The 20476-nt window shown below is 37.3% G+C and overlaps 1 protein-coding gene across 8 annotated transcripts in view; it reads right to left on the bottom strand.

The window, feature by feature from the left end:
• Positions 1 to 20476, bottom strand: part of NF1 (neurofibromin 1) — a 282567-nt gene that overhangs the window by 143274 nt on the left and 118817 nt on the right. For 7 of the 8 annotated variants that reach the window (XR_013446092.1, XM_078068156.1, XM_078068155.1 and 4 more), the window contains 14 exons: positions 19929 to 20052; positions 18489 to 18650; positions 16431 to 16680; positions 15825 to 15898; positions 15486 to 15569; positions 8439 to 8879; positions 7910 to 8049; positions 7520 to 7642; positions 6980 to 7063; positions 6196 to 6312; positions 5437 to 5618; positions 5107 to 5318; positions 1655 to 1816; positions 1423 to 1526 (listed from right to left, as the gene is read on the bottom strand). Coding sequence is in view for 7 of the 8 variants with exons in the window: in XM_078068156.1 (XP_077924282.1) it covers positions 1423 to 1526; positions 1655 to 1816; positions 5107 to 5318; positions 5437 to 5618; positions 6196 to 6312; positions 6980 to 7063; positions 7520 to 7642; positions 7910 to 8049; positions 8439 to 8879; positions 15486 to 15569; positions 15825 to 15898; positions 16431 to 16680; positions 18489 to 18650; positions 19929 to 20052 (2259 nt within the window). In the remaining variant the exon portion in view is untranslated. The remainder of the gene's footprint in view (positions 1 to 1422; positions 1527 to 1654; positions 1817 to 5106; positions 5319 to 5436; positions 5619 to 6195; positions 6313 to 6979; positions 7064 to 7519; positions 7643 to 7909; positions 8050 to 8438; positions 8880 to 15485; positions 15570 to 15824; positions 15899 to 16430; positions 16681 to 18488; positions 18651 to 19928; positions 20053 to 20476) is intronic. The other variant, XM_078068151.1, reaches the window with a different exon arrangement.

Below are 20476 nucleotides of genomic sequence, written 5' to 3'. Positions count from 1 at the left end.
TGTCCACAACAGCCAAATTATGGAAAGAGCCAAGATGTCCTTTGACAGATGAATGGATAAAGAAGAGGTGGTATATATATACAATGGAATATGATCCAGCCATCAAATGGAATGAAATCTTGCCATTTACAATGACGTGGATGGAACTGGAGGGTATTATGCTGAATGAAATAAGTCAGAGAAAGACATGTATTATATGATCTCACTGATATTAGGAATTCTTAATCTCAGGGAAACAAACTGAGGGTTCCTGGAGTGGGGCGGGGGTGGGAGGGATTGGGTGGCTGGGTGATAGACATTGGGGAGGGTATGTGCTATGGTGAGCACTGTGAATTGTGTAGGACTGTTGAATCAAAGACCTGTACCTCTGAAACAAATAATACATTATATGTTAAAAAAAAAAAGAAGATAGTAGGAAGGGAAAAATGAAGAGGGGGGAATCGGAGGGGAGACGAACCATGAGACACTATGGACTCTGAGAAACAAACTGTGGGTTCTAGAGGGGAGGGGGCTAGGGGGATGGGTTAGCCTGGTGATGGGTTTTAAAGAGGGCACGTTCTGCATGGAGCACTGGGTGTTATATGCAAACAATGAATCATGGATCACTACATCAAAAACTAATGATGTAATGTATGGTGATTAATAAAACATAATAAAATTTAAAAAAGAAAAAAAATTAAGTTGCAAAACTAGGTATTTATTCAAAGGATACAAACGTCGTGGTTCGAAGGGGCACATGTACCCCAATGTTTATAGCAGCAAAGTCCACAATTGCCAAAATATGGAAAGAGCCATCAACAGGTGAATGGGTAAGAAGATGTGGTGTGTGTGTGTGTGTGTGTGTGTGTGTGTGTGTGTGTGTGTGTGTGTGTAATGGAATATTACTCAGCCATCAAAAATAATGAAATCTTGCCATTTGCAGCATCATGGATGGAACTAGAGTGTACTATGCTAAGAAAATAAGTCAGTCAGAGAAAGACAAAGACCATATGCTTTCACTCATGTGGAATTTAAGAAACAAAATAGATGAACATAAGGGAAGGGAAGGAAAACTAATAATACACTATATGCTAATTAAATTGAATTTAAATAAAAAATAATAAAATTATGTTGCAAAACCATGTATACAATGTTTCCATTTATATCAAGCACTCATATGTATAGTCTCTACAACTAGATTTATGTATATGTATATGCAACTGCACTGAAAATGGGCAAAGGACACACTTAACTCATAACAGCGCTATGTCTCTAGAGGTGCTTGTCGAAGATACCTGTAAATTTTTTAAGAAAAGTGTATTTGTGTGTAATTTTTATAATTAAAGGCTAATTTTAAGAATCAAGGGGAGAAACTGTGAGGGACTGTTCTCATGCAGGGTAGTGGAAAAGTGGAATCAAGTTGTAGATGAGAGGATGACAAACCTGGTAGGATCCACTTCAAAGCTAACATGCTGCCAATCAGAGGATGTGATCACAATTCGTAATAACGGATCCAGGAGTTTCTGTAGGTAGGTAGCACCATATACCTAAAGAAATATAAAAGTAGGAATTTATTATGCCTTCTCCAAATGTCTTGCATTAAAGACATTCTGTTCTGTATGTTCTGCACGTAATCAGTTTGCCATAGCTTGGCGCAAAAAAAATGGATACAAACCTTGAAACAGAAGGTCATTATTTTACTGGCTAAGCTGTTTCCTCGGAAAAGAGTCTGCATGGAGTCTGCCAATTCTACTTCCTTAGAAAACATGTTCCAGAGCAGTTGGTAGAGTAAATGCCGAGAATCAAATAGAGTCACTAGAACTCGAGCTAGTTCATCCTGAGAACAAAACAAAATTGTGTTAGTGTGCATAATTCCATTTTTTCTTCAGCAGGAAACTGAAAGGTAAATCCAAAGCTGTCAACCACCTGCTAAAGCCAATTCAATAGTGACTAATTAATTTTTCCCCTGGTATTTATCTGTGTACATTTGTCTATGATAGACGACTATTTCTTCATGCCACAGCAGCTGTTAATTCTTTTTTTAAAAGCAATTTGTTTATTTAAGCAATTTCTACACTCAGTGTGGGGCTCAAACTCACAACCCTGAGATCAAGAGTTGCACTCTTCCGACTGGGCCAGCCAGGCACCCCAGCAGCTGTTAATTCTAAAGATTAACTGATGAAAAGTAAAAGAGGCCTAGGCTTTACCAGGAGAAGAAAAAATTCCAGGATTCAGTTCAAATTATGACAAAATCAAAGAGAGCAGAAATAGAACACGATGGCAAAGTTTGATTTGTTTGATATGCCCAGATCATTTTCTTAGGAAATCAGTGAGCAGGAATAACACTTTGGTGACCACAAAACCTCTATTCTCTGTTCATCTGGTCAGGGAAATTCAGAGCATACTGAACATGGGCTCAGCAGAGAAACAACAAAAATGGAAAGACTACAGGGTTTGCAGGAAGTCAGGAAAAAGATTTGGGCTGTGCATTCAGAAACAAGAGATTAGCAAGATTTATGTACAAAGCCAGGGTTGGCAGCTGATTCCTACCTACTTCCTAACTAGTAACCCTCGTAATTCCCCACAGTATTTTTTGGTACACTCAAGAAAAATGATGTCATAGTAAATCATTGTTTAACCACACATGCTGCAAAGAGATTTACAGAGAATAGGGGTAGCCATAAAAAGAGGCCCCACCCTTCAAGCAGTGACAACAAAGTCAGGATCATGGCCCACAGCCCTTCTAATTCTTACCTGATCAATTCTGATATCCAAGTCAAGGAAAAAATTTCACAATTCTAAACACAGAATCTAGAAGCCAAAGAAGACCCAAATATTCTGCTCTATGCCCTACAGTTATGTTACACGTATTTGACTAGATATAAAAATTCCTCCATTTTAAAATCAAGTATAATTATGAGTGATAATTCAGTTACAAAATATGTTTCTAGAGTACTGTGCTAATTTTTCCCCCCATTCTAATCCCTCCTCTGCAAAGTTCTGAAAACGTTAACAGAATTTAAAATTTACAAAAGAGAATTACATTTTTTTAAAAAAGTTATCTTGTATTTTGTTCTCCTTTAGATATAGCTCTAACAGATCTGGCCTAATACAAAAGTCTTTCTCAAAAAAAAAAGTCATATGAAATTCATTAGAAATGATTTACTGAAAGAAAACAGAATGAATTAAAGTTTCTTGGATTTAACTGATTCTTTTTTATTAAGAGAACTACTGATAATTTTTAGTGCTGACTAATTACAGATAGGTCCTAAAAAGGTAATTTAGACTATCCATTTTCAAAACATATGAAGATTTCTGCAATGTTAGATTTCAAGAGAATTTCAATAAATTCCTTGTTCTAACTCCCTAGAGCTCCAAGCGGGATTCCACCTTTGTTCATTAAACAATTATTTACTGTGTCCTTGTTATGTGCCAGGCTCTACTCCGAGTACTACAGCAGTGAACAAGACAGCCAAGGTCTCTGCTTTCACAGGGCTCACATTGTGGTAGAATGAAAAATAATTTCACATAGTCAATAAATGCTACAAAGAAAACTGAACAAGGTAATGTGATAGAATGACTATAATTGTGGTTCTTGCTGGATGGCCAAAAAGACCTCATTAAAATAGAGACCCCTGCACTGAAACTTGAGTAACAAGAAAGTTGGCCCCGTAAGAGATCAGGGCAGAAGCCTTCTAGGCGGCGGCGGGGGTGGCGGTGGCGGCGGCGGCAGCAAGGGTGCTCCCTAAGGTGGAGATAAGCCTACCATGTTTGATGGCCGGCATGGTTTAAGTTTGGTGAACAAGAAGGAAAGTGGCATGAGACAATGTCAGCAATGAGGCAGAACCCAGGTTGGGTAGAGCCTTGTAAAGCCAGAGTAAAGACTTTAAATTTTGCTTTAAGTACGAGGAATAAGATCCTACAGCTTTTAAGCAGAAAAGGCAGTGACAGATTACCTTATTAGTTATAATTTACTAAACTGAAACCATTTTTGGTACAATATAAACTGAATAGCTTTTTAACATGGAAAAGAACAATCCTTCTCAAATTTCTAGCATATACTCTTAAAAAATAGTATGGTTTCAAGACAATTTTTTATTGAGAGGCCAAATAGGCATATTATATCTTCAGTATTTAAAACAAGCAACATAATTTCAAATGCAAATATAGTGCTTACATTTTTTTAAAAATCATACAGTGCATTATAGAAAAAAGAGTTGTGACCTGGACACACAAGCCTTCAATTCTAGCTCTAGCATTAATGACAACTAAATACAACCTTTAACCCTAATCATTTCATTTAATACACGAAAGCACCAGACCACGTCATGTTTGTTTGTTTAAGATTTCATTTATTTATTTGACAGAGAGAGAGAGTAGGCATGCACGCACAAGTAGGCAGGGTGGCAGGCAGAGGGAGAAGCGGCTCCCCATCAATTAGAAAGCCTGACCTGGGGCTTGATCCCAGGACCCGGGGATCTTGACCTGAGCTGAAGGCAGACGTTTAACTGACTGAGCCACCTAGGCACCCCCACGTCAGGGGTTTTAATTTTCTTTTGATCAGGGTATGTATATGTATATACACACATATTATACACATATTAACTATCTATCTATCTATCTATCTATCATCTATCTATCTATCTATCTATCTATCTATGCATCATCTATTTTGGGAGGCACCTGGGTGGCTCAGTCAGTTAAGCATCTGACTTCGGCTTAGGTCATGATATCAGGGTCCTGGGATTGAGCCCCGCCGAGCTCCCTGCTCAACAGGGAGTCTGCTTCTCCCGCTCCCTTTGCCCCTCCCCCAACTTATGCACGCACACTCTTTCTCTAATAAATAAAATCTTAAATATATATATTTGATCAGTGTTTAAATGGAATATTTCAGTGGAACAGGGAAGGAATCTGAGTTTCACTGTAAGTATGAGGAATAAGATCCTCATAGTTCAGGCAAGATCACTACTGAGGCTCCAGCTACTTTCCCACAGCTGAAAACCACTCAGTATCTGAAGTTTCTTTCAGCTCTAAAGTTTTAGCAATACATGAAATAAACATTCCTGGAGTGAATCAATTCAGAAGCATGTGCCAGGTCCTGGTTCCGCACTTCTTCAATGAACTCACCCACTGAGAACACGGGACCACGTTGGCCAGCGCCATGGCTATCGGGAGCTCTCCCTGGTCTCCCATCATCGTGACCAATTCTACCAGCCTCTCAAACCGGTCGGCCAGCACCGTTTCTGCAAGTGTGTCAAATTCTGTGCCTTGCTGGAGGATTTTTGTCAGAACTTCCATAAATGTAGCTCTTGTCTGAAGATCTTTATGATAACCTAAACCTGATAAGGACAGATAGATGCAAATTTACTAACACGGCCTGTTGAAGTAATTTTGCTTGTCTTACATGCCAGTTCCCTAGGTTTTCAATTTCTAGAGGAAGCTTTCATTTTCTCTCACCTATGGAGTGCATGAGGCCACTGTCCACATTAGCATTGAGTAAGTTTGACATGGCGAGGACCGTACAGTGCCTCAGTGACGCCAGCCTCCGAGACATGCCACGTTTCCTGCCACCTGTTTGTGCATTTTCATCTTCAACTTCACTACAGTCATTCAAAAGGTTCATGAACAATGTGAAATACCTGAGAAATAAAAAGACTGACTCTTACATAGTGAAGGCCACACCAACCAGAAGACTAATCAGATATTCTGGAACACGATGATGTGCATCACATGAGTGGTCTCGGGTATCTGTTTCTCTCTAGCCCTGGGGTAATCAGCCAGTGTGGCTCATTATGAAGTGTGCTGTGCTGAATATGATTTTATCCTGACAAAGCCAGTACATATTCATAACACAGGCATGAAAGAGATGCAATCTTTCCTGGTCAATGCATCACTTTTAGTGTTTACCATATAAAACGAGTGGCCCAAATAGTTTAAGAGAATGCTGTTTTAAATGACTTAATGAGGTGATCTGGGTTTTATTGCCAATAATTCACTGCTTGGATTATTTTCTTTAAAAACACAAAACACATAGTTGTTTTCTTAACCCAGTCCTGTCACAGGGAATACTGCTTCATGCGTGGGTTATATTTTACAGGCAGCTGCCAATAATGAGGTCCATTTTCTAAATATAATCATTTGCCACTTTGGTTAGATTTTGTTTTGTTGTGTGTGGGCTTTGTTTTTTGCTTTGCCTTTTTGGGGACTGAAATTTACTTAAGAAATAACTGTGATTTGGCTTCCATCAATTCCACACCATCTCCTTCCTCCGGCTGCAGCGGAAGACCAGCCAGGAGTGAAACTACCGCTTCCATGCTCGCCTGGTCCAAGTCTCTGAAGAAAGAAAATTTAAGGACCATATAAATCTTTCAGGTTCTTCCACTCCACCCTCCCCTCAAATAAACACCTTCCTAAGAGAACTTTAGGGATTTAGGAATAATCTATTTCATTTAACTATTTATTAGGACAACCTAAATAATTTGAGTTAACACACGCACCCAGAATGCAAAAACATTTCAAGTGAGGGAGAAGGTGATAACTTTCATAAAACCAAGCCTCACAAAAGAAATATATGTGAATGATTATGTAGTTTGGTGTTTAATTATTTTCTGCTATGTGGCAATAAGTATTTACTATTAGAGCAAATGCAGGGAATTACTTTTTAGAGAGACTCAAGCCAATTAATTTCCTTAAATAATACCTTCATCAATTATAAAATAAATACAATCTAAGGCTTTATACATTTTATTTTCCAACAACTATAGACTATCCTTCCTAAATAGACAACACTAACTTTCCAAATAAAACTTTCTCACATTTGATTTTACTGAAAGTCTTTCAGTTAAAAATAGAAGATTAATATATATATAATTCAAATGCAAAAGCCTGATATCCAAAAAAGACATAATAGCTATGAAGTAGTTATCAACACCCCAAGTAAACCTGCTAATACTTAATTAAAAGTCATTCTTTTATGTTTTTGTTCTGTTTTGTTTCTTACCTTGTAAGACATTTTACATCATCATCTGCTGCTTGGTTTGATGTTCCCATCACCCAGTCTGTCAGGTATTCTACCATCTTATTCCTACAGAATGGCAGGGAAAAGGAAAATAGCAATTTTTTAAGTCGCACATACACCTTTAGTCAATATTTTTTTAAAGTGCAAATAGTTTGCCAAATCACTCAGGGGCTATGACAGTTTCATAAAAGAGATACCACTACTCCAACCCTCACAGTCAGAAGGGCACTCACAGGCAACTTGGATACTGATCCTCCACTGATACTGATTCCCTTAGCCAGGGTATCAATTTGGAAACAGAATCAAATTCTTAACTCAAGTATAATTTAGAAAAAGGGACCACTGCCATGGGCACAAAGCTTTGGGAAATTTGAAAATACAGGAAGAGAAAAATAAAAACGTAAAATGCTGCTTTTCCATCCCCCTTCCTCCTTTCCCATGATAATCAAGTACCTACTATTTTTCTGTACTTCATGTAACATAAGATTTATAATACCCCACTTTGCTCTTTCGAGAACTCACCTAAATTTCATCTCTTGACAAAATGAGAGGTCATCTCTCCTTGCCATCATTACTTCGACTAACTGACACAGTTTTGTTTTTATTTGAATTGCATGGACCATATTCCCAAGCACACGAACATATCTATTTAGACACAGAAACATTCAGGGGGAAAAAAATATCAGATATAAACAAAAGAGAAGGTTTTCTAAATGCTTTAATCTCTCAGTGAAATGATTAAATGTAACTACAAAAACTGCAGTGTTTTTATTTTATTTATAGGCGTACATACATAACTTCTGGTTACCTTATTGTCACATCCCAATTTGGGTACAATAAAGAATGGTAAATTATTTCCCTAATAACTACCAATACTGATGTGTTTCTGTTACATTTCAGTAGAATCCTTACCTGACTAGATTTAACATCATTGTTTCAATGCTAGCTTGCCCCAGATGTTCCGAGCTGCCTTCAGTATGATTATCTAGTAAGTTCTTCATTATAGCTATGGTTTGCTCCACAAATTGAGTATTGGTGTCAGTCAATAAAACCTATATAAAGAACAAAATACATTTTGGCATCAAGGCATAGCAGACAGACCATAGAGAGATGAAACTGCCTGACCTAAATGTCATACACATGCAGAAATGCACCCACAGGCATATATCCAAACAGGTGCACAGACACACAGAGACACTCATACCCACACCCAAGACATTCATAACCCCTGGCACACCCACACGCTAGAGTTGCCAAAACCCAAAACTGATCCCTACATTAGATGATTCTTTTTTCTGCAATTTTTTGCCTATTTTTAAAAAACTGCGAGTGATGTTCATGCCAATATTTAATTAAATAATCAAAAAGAAAAAGGCTTCATTATCAAACAAGTCACTCTATTCATAGGAAAGGGTGAAAAATAAAGCACAGAACACTTTACCTGTCCTTGGGAGTCAAAAAACTTGCTGATGGTATTCTTCAATTTGTTAAACAGCATTGGATAAAGAGCAGGACTCAATTCAAGACCCACCAGATCCTTAACATTGGTCCGTATTTGAAGTCCCACTTTCTCATGGTTACACACCATTAAGGATAACAGCCGATCCATAAATTTGCTGACAGGTGTATCTGCATTTCCCTCTGAAGACATCACTGAAATCATGGAACCCTTGCGTTCACTGACTGGGCCCATGGGTGGGCTATAGGTTGCCAGGCCAGAATTGCTTCTCTGCTGCAGGCACACTCCCCCAAGGGCACAAAGGAAGCCAGTCATGTTGATCCATTCCTGTAGGGAGTCCGTGTCAGACAAATCTATGGATCCTCCTCCACTCACATGAGACATTCGCCTCTTAACAATGGTCTTGTGAAGGCTTTCAGCAGCCTAAACACAAAATTTTTATGGAAAGCATGAATTCAACCTCAAATGGTTGAGAGACTTGACAAAATTACTTTTTATCCAACATTTCTTCCATGACAAAAGAACATTTTTTACATTTAAAAAATCCAAGTCTTCACTCCACCATTTCTAGTCACATCAAGGTATCTTACTGCCCAAGGCCAGAATGGAGGTAGCGATGGACACACACACAATATCAGATATAGAAGGAAGACTATGGACTGCAGCTCAGAAATACATACACTCCAATTATTTGCTTTTACCAATTCCTGGACAGAGAGGCAAGGTCTATGCTGCTTCAAGGAATATAAGCATTTGGAAATTTTCAACCAAGTAGTGTGTGCACTTATTAGTGATGGCCCAAGTTCAAGTGCTCTGGGACCAGCTTTGCAAACACTGTACTACTATTAACATAGATTCTGCGTGGCAAGATGAGGGTCATCAAGCAAAAGAACCACTGAACAGAAAAAGGCTGGTAATGAAGGAAGTGCAGAAAGACAAGAAACAATAGAAAAAAATCAAACTCTACAAGAATCTGAGAAGGAATCTTCAAAGAATTCTGATCCTGTTAGTTTATGGAGCACAGATGAGAAAGAAAAAATCTTACTATGTGTGGCAAAGATTTTTCAAATTCAATTCTCCTTACACACTGCTTACAAGCTAATACTCATCCTATTACTGAAGACATACCAACCCAAGAAAGCAACATATTAGGGGCATTCTGTGACATAAATGATATAGAAGTACCACTGCACTTGCTTCCTTATGTATGTTTGTTTTGTGGGAAAAAAAAAAGCCTTTCTCCCATGAAGGACTGCTTTGAATACAGAACTCCTGAAACTACCATTTCTTATGGCACGTGCATTTACTGCAGTTGTAGCTAATATTAGAATACGGCTACTCTCCCTCCTGTCGTGCAGCACATAATCCTTTTCAGGACCTAGGCTATACATATTTATGCAAGTTCTCTGAACAAGAGTAAAGACAGAATGCAGTTTGCAACATGGTGACTTAATGCGGAGCACAGTTAAAGAACCATTGGATACAACGCTCCACCTGACAATGAAAGCCTAGATCTTGCATTTTAGTATTTTCTGTCACCTACTTTGTGAGGTTGGCTGGACTAAGTCAGATAATGGATCAGCTTTATACCTTCAATGATTTGTGCAATAAGGAATCATTGGTATCAGACACAGAAATGTCCACTACAAAAGAACTTGCAGCTGGCTTATAAGCAACAATGTGGTAGAGCATATATTTGGACCAAATTTACATACTGAGATTATTAAACAGTGCCAAGTGATTCTGAATTTTTTTTATCAGCGGAAGGGCGAATACTCGGCATATTGACTGCATGTGGGCTGCATCAGTGCTGAAACACTGTAACCGGTGTATCCGTGACTTATTTCCTTTATTTATTAAGAATCTGGATCCAGTACCACTTAGACATCTCTTTAATCCAGTCTCAACTCTTGAGCCAAGTGCTCATGCTGAACAAACACTGTACTTGGCATCAATGTTAATTAAAGCATTATTTAAAAAAAAAAAAAAAAAGCATTATGGAATAATGCAATAGCAGCTAAGGCTCAGCTATCTAAACAAAGTTCTTCTGTATCTTTATTAAATACTAAATTAGGGGCGCCTGGGTGGCTCAGTCGTTAAGCATCTGCCTTCGGCTCAGGTCATGATCTCAGGGTCCTGGGATCGAGCCCCACATTGGGCTCCCTGCTCAGTGGGAAGCCTGCTTCTCCCTCTCCCACGCCCCCTGCTTGTGTTTCATCTCTTGCTGTGTCTCTCTCTGTCAAATAAATAAATAAAATCTTTTAAAAAATGCTAAATAAATAATAAAATTAAATATTAAATTAATACTAAATTAAATAAATACTAAATTAAATAAATAAAAATACTAAATTAAATAGGAAGAGCTCAGAGGAGCAGCTCCATCACCTTAGTCACCTGCAGCTGGTCCTTAAAGTATTGTTAATAGTGATACCCATCAAAGTGGAGGCAGTGACAATGAAATGGATAAACAACTTATTAATGGACCCAAACATGTGCAACAGCGACTTTCAGATACAGAGGAATCCATACAGGGAAGTACGATGAAACTGCCAACAGTGGTAAAGATGAAAGCAATGCTCCTGGTAGCAGTAGTGGGCACAGTGATGGATCTAGCAATGAGGTCAATTCCAGCCATGCAAGCCAGTCAGCTGGGAGCCCTAGCAGTGAGGTATAGTCAGAAGACATTGCAAATATTAAAGCCCTTAAAGAAGATGAAGATGACAATCATGGCCATAATCCTCCTAAAAGCAATTGTGGTATAGATCTTCAGAACAGCAAGTTAGAAAATCAAGCAAGCATTTGCTTAGGGGATTCCCAAGGCCCGTCAGAAAAAAAAATGGGACAAGCGACAGAATAGGAAAGGACCTACTTTTTAACACTGAATCAGTGCCATCAGTAGATAATCAAATACAAATGCTAGATGCCTGTTCATACTCTCCAGACCCAGAGCATGATACTTCAGGGGAAATCAACACTGCTCATATAGTACAAGCATCTCAAGAATCTTGTATTACACACACTGGCAACTTTCTTGGGGAGACTACTGGGAATGAATCATTCAACTGCCTACACTGTGTTGGTCCCTAGCACCATCAGCACCACCACCATGATGGGCATATTGTTGATGATATGCTAGGTGCAGCTGATGTCAGTTGCAGTAGCTCCCAGATCAGTGCAAAATCAGGAAAAAACATGGCTGATTTTGATGAAGAATTTGGGTGTGAACAGCCAACTAGTTCAGATTAATTCACATGCAGAACTAACATCTTTTCAAAAAAAAAAAAAGAACATCTTTTCTCCAACAACATCTTCCCAATTTAGCATCCCATTTATGTCTTAGTCAAAGACATAAATACATATAAGTCCATAAACATCAATTCAACAGTAATGCTCTAACAGACATTAATTTGTGTAACGTTTGCAAGAAATTTCCTTTCTTTCCACTTTATTGTGGGATACAGTTCAAGAAATGACTCAATCTTTCTGAAGGATTAAAAAATCAAACAGAAAAACTTCTCTGTTCCTTAGTATGTTGGTTTACAGACAGATTCAAATGAGATTCACTGAAGGCTGCCTTGAAAATTTAAGCAACAACAGGCAGAGAGGAATTTTTTACATGGTTATCAAAATTCATTTTGTATATTCTTATTGACTAGGTGTGGTGAATTCACAGCATTTAATGTATTATTATCAACATGTGTTTTAGTAATTGTAGTTTTCACAATGGGTTTAAAGACTTTTCTCTCACAGGGTTTATATTTTATCACTCAGCCTCGATTTATTCAGCACTTTTTGCAACTCTAGATTAGGTCCCCTCCAACAGAAGCAATAATACTTATTCTCTTCTTGCCTCTGGGAACATAGTAGTGATTACTCTGTTTTCAAATTACAGTTAAATGTTCTTGAACTGTGTCATATTATATATTAAAAAAGGCTAAATAAGTTAAACTTAAGCTGAAATAGAAACATTTTGATAATGGCATTCTTCTTCCATCTGAGGAGATCTTTTGTGTCTTGACTTCTGCAGTACATAAAGACTTAGGTTAGTGTTTTTCTTTAGTTTGAATTCTGCTGTTTATTTATATACTTCTTAATGGGGTTCAAATGAACTATACATTTCTGGCTTTTCAGGTCTGTTCCACTGGTGTAATTTCACATTTCCCTTGATAATGTTCTATTCTCTGGCATAGTGAATTCAGTTATTAGTTGAATACGTTATATTATAGTAATATAATGTTTTCAGCTTACCTCTGCCCAGGCCTGATATAAATGTCTAATTTTAATGAATATTTAAGTACTTCAAAACATTTTTTTTACCTAATTGAATTAGAAAAAGTATATGCAATATTTTACTTTCTGCTCTTGGTCTTTAAAGGGCTCTAATTTGACAATCACAATAGAAAAACTGTTCATGTAGGAATAAGAAACCACTGATTGACCTCTGTTAGTGAATCCATTTGGCACATACTCTTTAAAAGGAATGCTTTTTTTGTTTCTTTCAAGTTTTTATTTAAATTCCAGTTAGTTAACATAAGGTGTAATATTAGTTTCAGTAAAAGGAATGTTTTTAATGGCTAGATGATATTTCACCATTTACAGAGGTGCTATAGCAGTTAATTTAAAAATGTTAATTGTCTTTTAAAAATCTTTGTGAAACCACCAGTTTTTTCAAGCAGTTGTATCAATTTATATTCCCCATATGTGTATCTGCATACCCTATTACCTAGCAATTCCACTGTTAAGTATGTACTTTACAGAAATACATCTAGATGGTCATCAAAAGACAGGTTCAAGAATGTTCATAGCAGAAATATTCAAAATAACTAAAATTCTTTGTATAGCTATCCAATGCCCAAAGAGTAGAAAGGAAAATTAAATTGTAGACTGCATGTTGAATGAAAATACCTAGAGCAGTAACAGTGAATGAACGACAATGGTATGAAATAGTGTGGATGAGTCTCTAATGTTGAGTGAAAGAAGCCAGATACAAGAGACTATATCTCTAGCACTCACTTTATATCAAGTTTACAAAGAGGAAAACTATTGTATTTAGTAGTGAGCATAATGGTTACTCTTGGGTTGTTAGTGACTGGAAGGGGGGCACAATGAAGGTTTTGATGTGCTGGTAATGATTTATTTCTTTTTATGTTCTTTTAAAGATTTTATTTATTTATTTGACAGAGAGAGAGAGAGCACAAGCAGGGGGAGGGGAAGAGAGAGAGGGGAGAAGCAGGATCCCCGCTGAGCAGGGAGCCCAATGTGGGGCAGGATCCCAGGACCTTGGGATCATGACCTGAGCTAAAGGCAGACGCTTAACCAACTGAGCCACCCAGGCACCCCGGTAATGATTTATTTCTTGATGTGGGTGCTGGTTGCACAGGTATGTTCACCTACTATTATTCTGAACTGTCGCTTAGATTTATACATGTTTTTGTATGTATGTTATATTCCAATAAAGAAATAAAGTCCAAACCTAAAATTACCATATGTTTTTTTAAGAGCCACTAATATATTTTTGTCATAGACTAATATACCAACCCAGAATATCAAACTTCTTTTAAAAAGCTTTGACTCACATGAACGAACCTTGCAAACATTATGCCAAGTGAAAAAAAAAACAGTCATATTATGTGAAATGTGCAGAACAGGCAAATCTACGGAAAGCAGACTGGTGGTTCCCTAGGGTCAGGAGATTAGCGAATGACAGCTCAAGGGTATGGGTTTTTTTTAAACTGGGGTGATGGTTGTGCAACTTTGTAAATATACTTTGTTTTTGTCTTGCTTCATGGTCCATGATGCCAGCTGAAGTTGCTGGTATCAGTACAATGAAAAAAAACTGGCAGGATGGGAGCAAATTATTCTGCCATTCTTCTAGATCTTTGAGTTGTAAATCAAATCTAGGGCCAATCACTCCACACTTGTCTAACACCTGCCTGTGAGGGTCACAACAATTTTCCTAGCTCTATGATCATCAATGATTTCAAATTCACCAACGTAACCATGCTTCATCATCATAGTCAGAAACCAGACGATGACTTTGGAACATTGCCTAAGGAGAACCTGAGTTTGCCTCTGTTTTCGGCACTGTTGATGCTCTTGAAAGCATCTGCCAGCATGTTCATGCATACCATTATGGCGGCACAGAAAGGTGGCCGAAAGTAACAGTACATTTTAAATGGGTGAACTGTATGGTATGCAAATTATATCTCAATCAAACAGTTATTCCCCCCAAAAAAGCTTTCATCCTAAGGCCACATGTCCTCTCCAAATGACATTAGGTAAATATTTTTGCTTTACAAAAACATAACTTTTTTTCCTTGTTCTAATTAAGCATGACAAGAAAAAAGCAACAGGAGGCTAATCAGTTTTTCTAAAACACCTAATAATGAGAACAATATATGGCCATTACAAATCGATTATACACATTATTAATTTCTGGGGTAACAGATGAAAATAGTTGAATGAAATGTCCAAATTTTTAAATTTCACTTAACCTATGGGTTCAATCTTCTGCCCACCAGATCCCTTAATTAGAATACCTAATAGTAAAACGTATTGTTCAATTTTATTTTCTCTACCTTTGTCGTCCCTTTCCTGAAAATTCCGTGAAATACTCTGATGGAGAAAGAGAAGGAAAAAGGGTAAAGGAATGGTCTCTACCGTAAATCATCTCTAGCTCGTGCTGGCCACTATTTCTGCAAAAATGGCAACATCTGGTATCTGTGCTGTCCAGTACGGTAGCAAATTGCCACATGTGGCTAATGAGTCCTTGAAATGTGGCTACTGTATGACTGAGAAACTGAATTTTAACTGTATTTAATTTTAATTAATTTAAATTTTCATTTAAGCTTAAGTAGCCACATGTGACTAGTGGCTACAATAGTGCAGTTTTAGATGAACCATAACTAAGTAACAATCTTACGACAACTATACACATATTATACTAACAGTGACTCAAAAGATTATTGAAGTGAAATACATATGTCTAGCAGATCAATTAAAAGACAAAAATCAACTTTACAAACTAACCTGGCCATCTTCCATTTTAGCTTTCGGGTAGTTGAGGATTAGTTTTGTAGCTTGTTCCCACTTTGCATGCGTATCTTCCCAAGCCTAAAATGAAGGCAATTACCACTTGAAAGCAACTTTAAACCTAGAACTAAAAATCAATCAGCAGGAGACAGGTCTCAAACTTGGTAGATATTATAATATCCTACTTGTAATAGGCACATATCTTAGATGTGTTTCAAAAGCTATTCTGGTCACACACACACACACACACACACACACACACACACACACAGACATGAGGCTTCCACATTTGAGGGTGGGGGCCTGGGAGGGCTATTTCTGTTGCTAAGGGCATACCTCAGTGTTTCCTGCAGTGGGATGCTCAATGCGTCTTAGTAGTGCCATCACTCTTTTCTGAAGTGCTGCTCTTCCTAAGCAAAGACAACAGCAAATCAACCTGTTGCAACTAGAGCCCTGCTTGCCAAGGAGAACCTGGCAAGCCCAACCCATAAGGCAGAGTAGGAGGAGGGGAATGAATGCTTCAAATGATAAAGGTGAACACTTCCTTTTGCCAACTTCACAGGAAAGGTATTTAACTTGGACTCTACAATGTCCACAGCATAAAATAGCTATTCCCACCTATATTTACTCAAAACACGTGCCAGTGTTTAAAACTTCACTATATATAGTTCAGACACAGTAAATAATAAAATGTGTAACTGACAGCAATTTATACTGCCAGTTTTTAAACAAATGTACCACATATTAAAAGCTCAGTGAGATGTTAACAATTTATTTCAAATGCTATTTACTTTCACCCTATCTTGTGTAGAAAGGATTTCAGGTTAGCTATTTGAATGAACCCTATAAGCTTACAAAGTAGTTCCTACATTCCTAGCACAATCAGATGTCATGTGATTCAAGGCAAATGGATTGGGGGTGGGGAACATTATCCACATTTACCTGTTGACATCATATTGCTGACAGAGGCAAATTCCATAAATGTGTTATAGTTGGGCAAGAAGTTGTGCACTGACACCTCATCCACCCCACACCGGATATCTGCTTCCTCGCAGAGGTGGCGGAAACAGGACATGGCCACCAGAACAGCTTCAGTGTCAGGGCTCCACAGGAACATGTACAGGGCCACTTCTAGTTTAGTCTGAGCTTGTCGGCAGATCGGCGGGGTGCCGCTGCACCCTGCTGCACTATCCTGGAATAGTGGGGATGGGAGGCATTATGTTGGCAACTTAGGTGATTTTCTTTACAAAATCCAACAATGCAACACACTGTGTACCATACACGTCTGCATACAATAACCCACAAAAGCTTTCCCCTGCAATCATGACAGCAATTTTCAAATGCCTAAATATCTTGTCTGAATGAGAAATGAGATTATTTAGACCAACATCATGTTACTATTTGTCCAATTTCAAATCGAACAGGTATTGTCCTATTCCAGATTCTAGAAATGCAGATTAAGCCAACACAAACACAAGTAAAACACACCCACAGCATAAATCTGAATGAAAAATGCAATGCACTTCTAACTCAATTACAAATGACAAAGGAAGTAATAAGAAATTCTATCTACCTACTGGGGGGAAGAAATAAAGTACACTGCAACAAGGACTAAAATGAGGACACAAACAAGAACTAAATATTGCTGTAGAAGGTATACTTGATTCGATTACATTCTTCCAAAAGAAATTCTCATTTACAAAATGAATATAAATTCCATAGTTAACATAGTCAATAGTAAACCCTGTACTGCTTATTTGTTGTTTTGTCCTCAACAGAAGATTATACTGAAAATTAGGGATGAAAAAGCTCGGGTCTGTACTTCTTGATTTTTCAAGTCTAACAATATAATGCCAGTGGTAAAGTGGACCAGCAAGATCTTCTGTGGAATATCAATATAATCAAGATTCCTGCAGACAATATAATGGCAAAGATTAGGAAAGTTAACCTAACCACCCTACAACAAGGCTGCAAATGCATACTGCTGACCTTCCCATGAAAAAAGCAAACTGATATTTATCTCTACTGATAAGGATTAAAGAATGTACTCTCTAGATTGGTGGCTGTATACTAAATGCCAGAAACAGTTTTTAACAGTAAAGATACCATTAAAAAAAAAAAAAAAAGGTTTGGTCTATAAAAGAAACTCTTTTGTAACGATTTAATATTTTCACTTGTACTATGATTTTTATTTTTATTTATTTTATTTTAATTAACATATAACATATTATTGGTCAGAGATACAGGTCTGTGATTCATCAGTCTTATAAAAAATACCCAGTGCTCATTACATCACGTGTCCTCCTTACTGTCCATCACCCAGTTACCCTATCCCTCCCACCCTCCTCGCCTCCAGCAACCCTCCGGTTGTTTCCTATGATTAAGATGTTCTTATGGTTTATCTCCCTCTCTGGTTTCGTCTTGTTTTATTTTTTCCTCTCTTCCCCTATGATCCTCTGTTTTGTTTCTTAAATTCTGCGTTATCAGTGAGATCATATGATAATTGTCTTTCTCTGACTGACCCTTACTGTGATTTTTAAAAAGAATTATGCACACAAATAAAAAATATAAACGCTTATCTATAACATCAAGCAAAATGCTTTATCTCCCAGTAAATCTGTATTTTTGGTAGTTGGTACAACTTTTAAACTTCTGGGATATGAATGGTCTTCCTTTACGCAGTAGAGGTTTATAATAATTATAGCTACCAGAGCTTGTAAGTGTCAAATAATCAAGTGCTATTTACATATGATCTCATTTAATCCTCACAATAATTCTGGGGCATAAATTGTTATTATCTCCGTTTTAAAGTTGATGAACTGGGTCACAGAGATGTTAGGAACTTGCCTGAGGTTCCACAAAGAGCAGTAATGGAACTAGAATCTAAGCAGTTCTTTACCACGCTGTATTATCTAGTTGAAATTTACCAAAGTTCATTCAGGAAAAAATATACAGCACAGATGACAATGATACAGGAAAACTACAAAAGAAGCTGTTTACCATGGATGAGTTTCCTTTTCCCTTCCGAAGAGAGGCTCCAGGAGTACAAGAAGGTAGTAATTCTTCATGATTCATGGACATCTGACCGGTAGTTCCACTTGAAGGAACATCACATCCTACCCCATAAAGGAAGAGAAAGTGACAGGAACTTCTATCTGCCTGCTAAAAAGAAAAAATAAGTAAGCCTTCTGAAGCACTGATAACCAAGAAAAATAAATACGTAATACGAGCTGTCTTCCTGTTTGAGACTATCCTGGAAAACCTCTCATCCCAACTCCCACCCCTTAACTTGAAGAATATGCACTAGAAACCCAGTAATACAAATAATGTTTGTTCAATGTCTTTGAAACTCCCCTTAGCTTTTCACCCTTCAAAGCATCAGGAACAACAGATTCTAGAAATGCAAAATTAACATTTCTAGATCTAACATGGACAGAAGTAAAACATCAACAACATAAATCTACCATATGAAAAATATAATGTACTTCTCAGTTGATTATAAATGAGAAAGATTTTCTCCCAGAAGATTTTATCCTGTGCCATGTTAGGATAATTTGAAGTTGACTCTTTTGAGATTAAGTTCCTCTGGACCAGTAAATAACACTGGTTTGTATGCCAAGTATGTTGAAAGGATAACTTTACTGACCAGACGACTACAGATTGATTACTAGATTACTAATGCTTATACTCTGGAGAATTATACCACAGACAAGTCTACCCAGATGCCAACTCACCATTAGCCCATTTGTAAACAAAAAATTTAACAAGCCACATGGTACACTGAAAAGCATGAATTTAATACATTTAAGATTTTTTTTGTAGCTATGATTCTAGAAATGGATAAAAATTCATTGGATCAAGTACTCCTAAAATTCTGACAGAATAGGAAAAAATTTTAATTGACTACAGCTCTTCTCTAGCCCCCTAAAACCCTGTCCCCATGTTTTAACAGTTAGGAATCAAAACTTTTCACTCAACCCTAGGGAAGAATACTCAGATATTCAAAGAGGTGAAACTGTTATGGCAGGAATATAAATAAACTTAGATTAAACATCCCCAACCTCTTCCCTTCAGTTTCTTGATAGATAACATTCTCTGGACTAGCCTAAGCCATAAGATTCAAACCTTATGCACAAACTTAAGATGGAATTATGTTTCTCAACCTAATTTGGTTATAGCAGCCTGACTCCTCCTAGACTCCACAGAGTCCTGCTTAACTCAACTAGAACTTATCAGGACTGCAGCTTTAAGGACAAAGGCTCAGAATAATTTTTAAAATGTTTACTTGTCAGCAATCATCCTCTGGCACATATATTTCCCTTGAAGACTTTGTAAGCAGAAAGAGCTAAAGGAGGACTTAATTTGGCTAATATACATTTCCTTAATCTATTCCCATTACCCCCAAATATTCTTCCATTTTAAAGATGTCATTTTGCTTACCTTATTTTTAAGAAGAAATTTATTCCTGCAGATCAAAATTTCCCGCAACCATTTAAGAATTTCTGTGCTACTAAGCATTTGATGGCTAGTTAATTTCTTGCAGATGTAAAAAAGCATTTGAGAGCTGCAATAACATAAAGTTCATTGTTATCAGTATCGTCAATAAATAACTTCACAGAGCGAATGACATTCTCTCATAAGGAATACAAGTTTAGAGAAGCTAGGATTTGTTTTACAGAAATGGTTATCAAAATGTTAACAGCATGAAAATCAAAGGGAATAAGTCCACAGACTACATTAAAAAAAAAAAGAAAGAAAAGAAAAAAGACTATGGACTCCAGGAAACAAACTGAGGGTTCTAGAGGGGAGGGGGGTGGGGTGATGGGTATTAAAGAGGGCACGTTCTGCATGGAACACTGGGTGTTATATGCAAACAATGAATCATGGAACACTACATCAAAAACTAATGATGTACTGTATGGTGACTAACATAACATAATAAAAGAATTTTTAAAAAAAGCAAATAATTCTAAATCCTCTAACCCCCC

This window comes from Halichoerus grypus, chromosome 2 (genome assembly GCF_964656455.1).
Source record: "Halichoerus grypus chromosome 2, mHalGry1.hap1.1, whole genome shotgun sequence".
Lineage (NCBI taxonomy): Eukaryota > Metazoa > Chordata > Mammalia > Carnivora > Phocidae > Halichoerus > Halichoerus grypus.
This window is presented reverse-complemented; position numbering and strand designations above follow the sequence as displayed.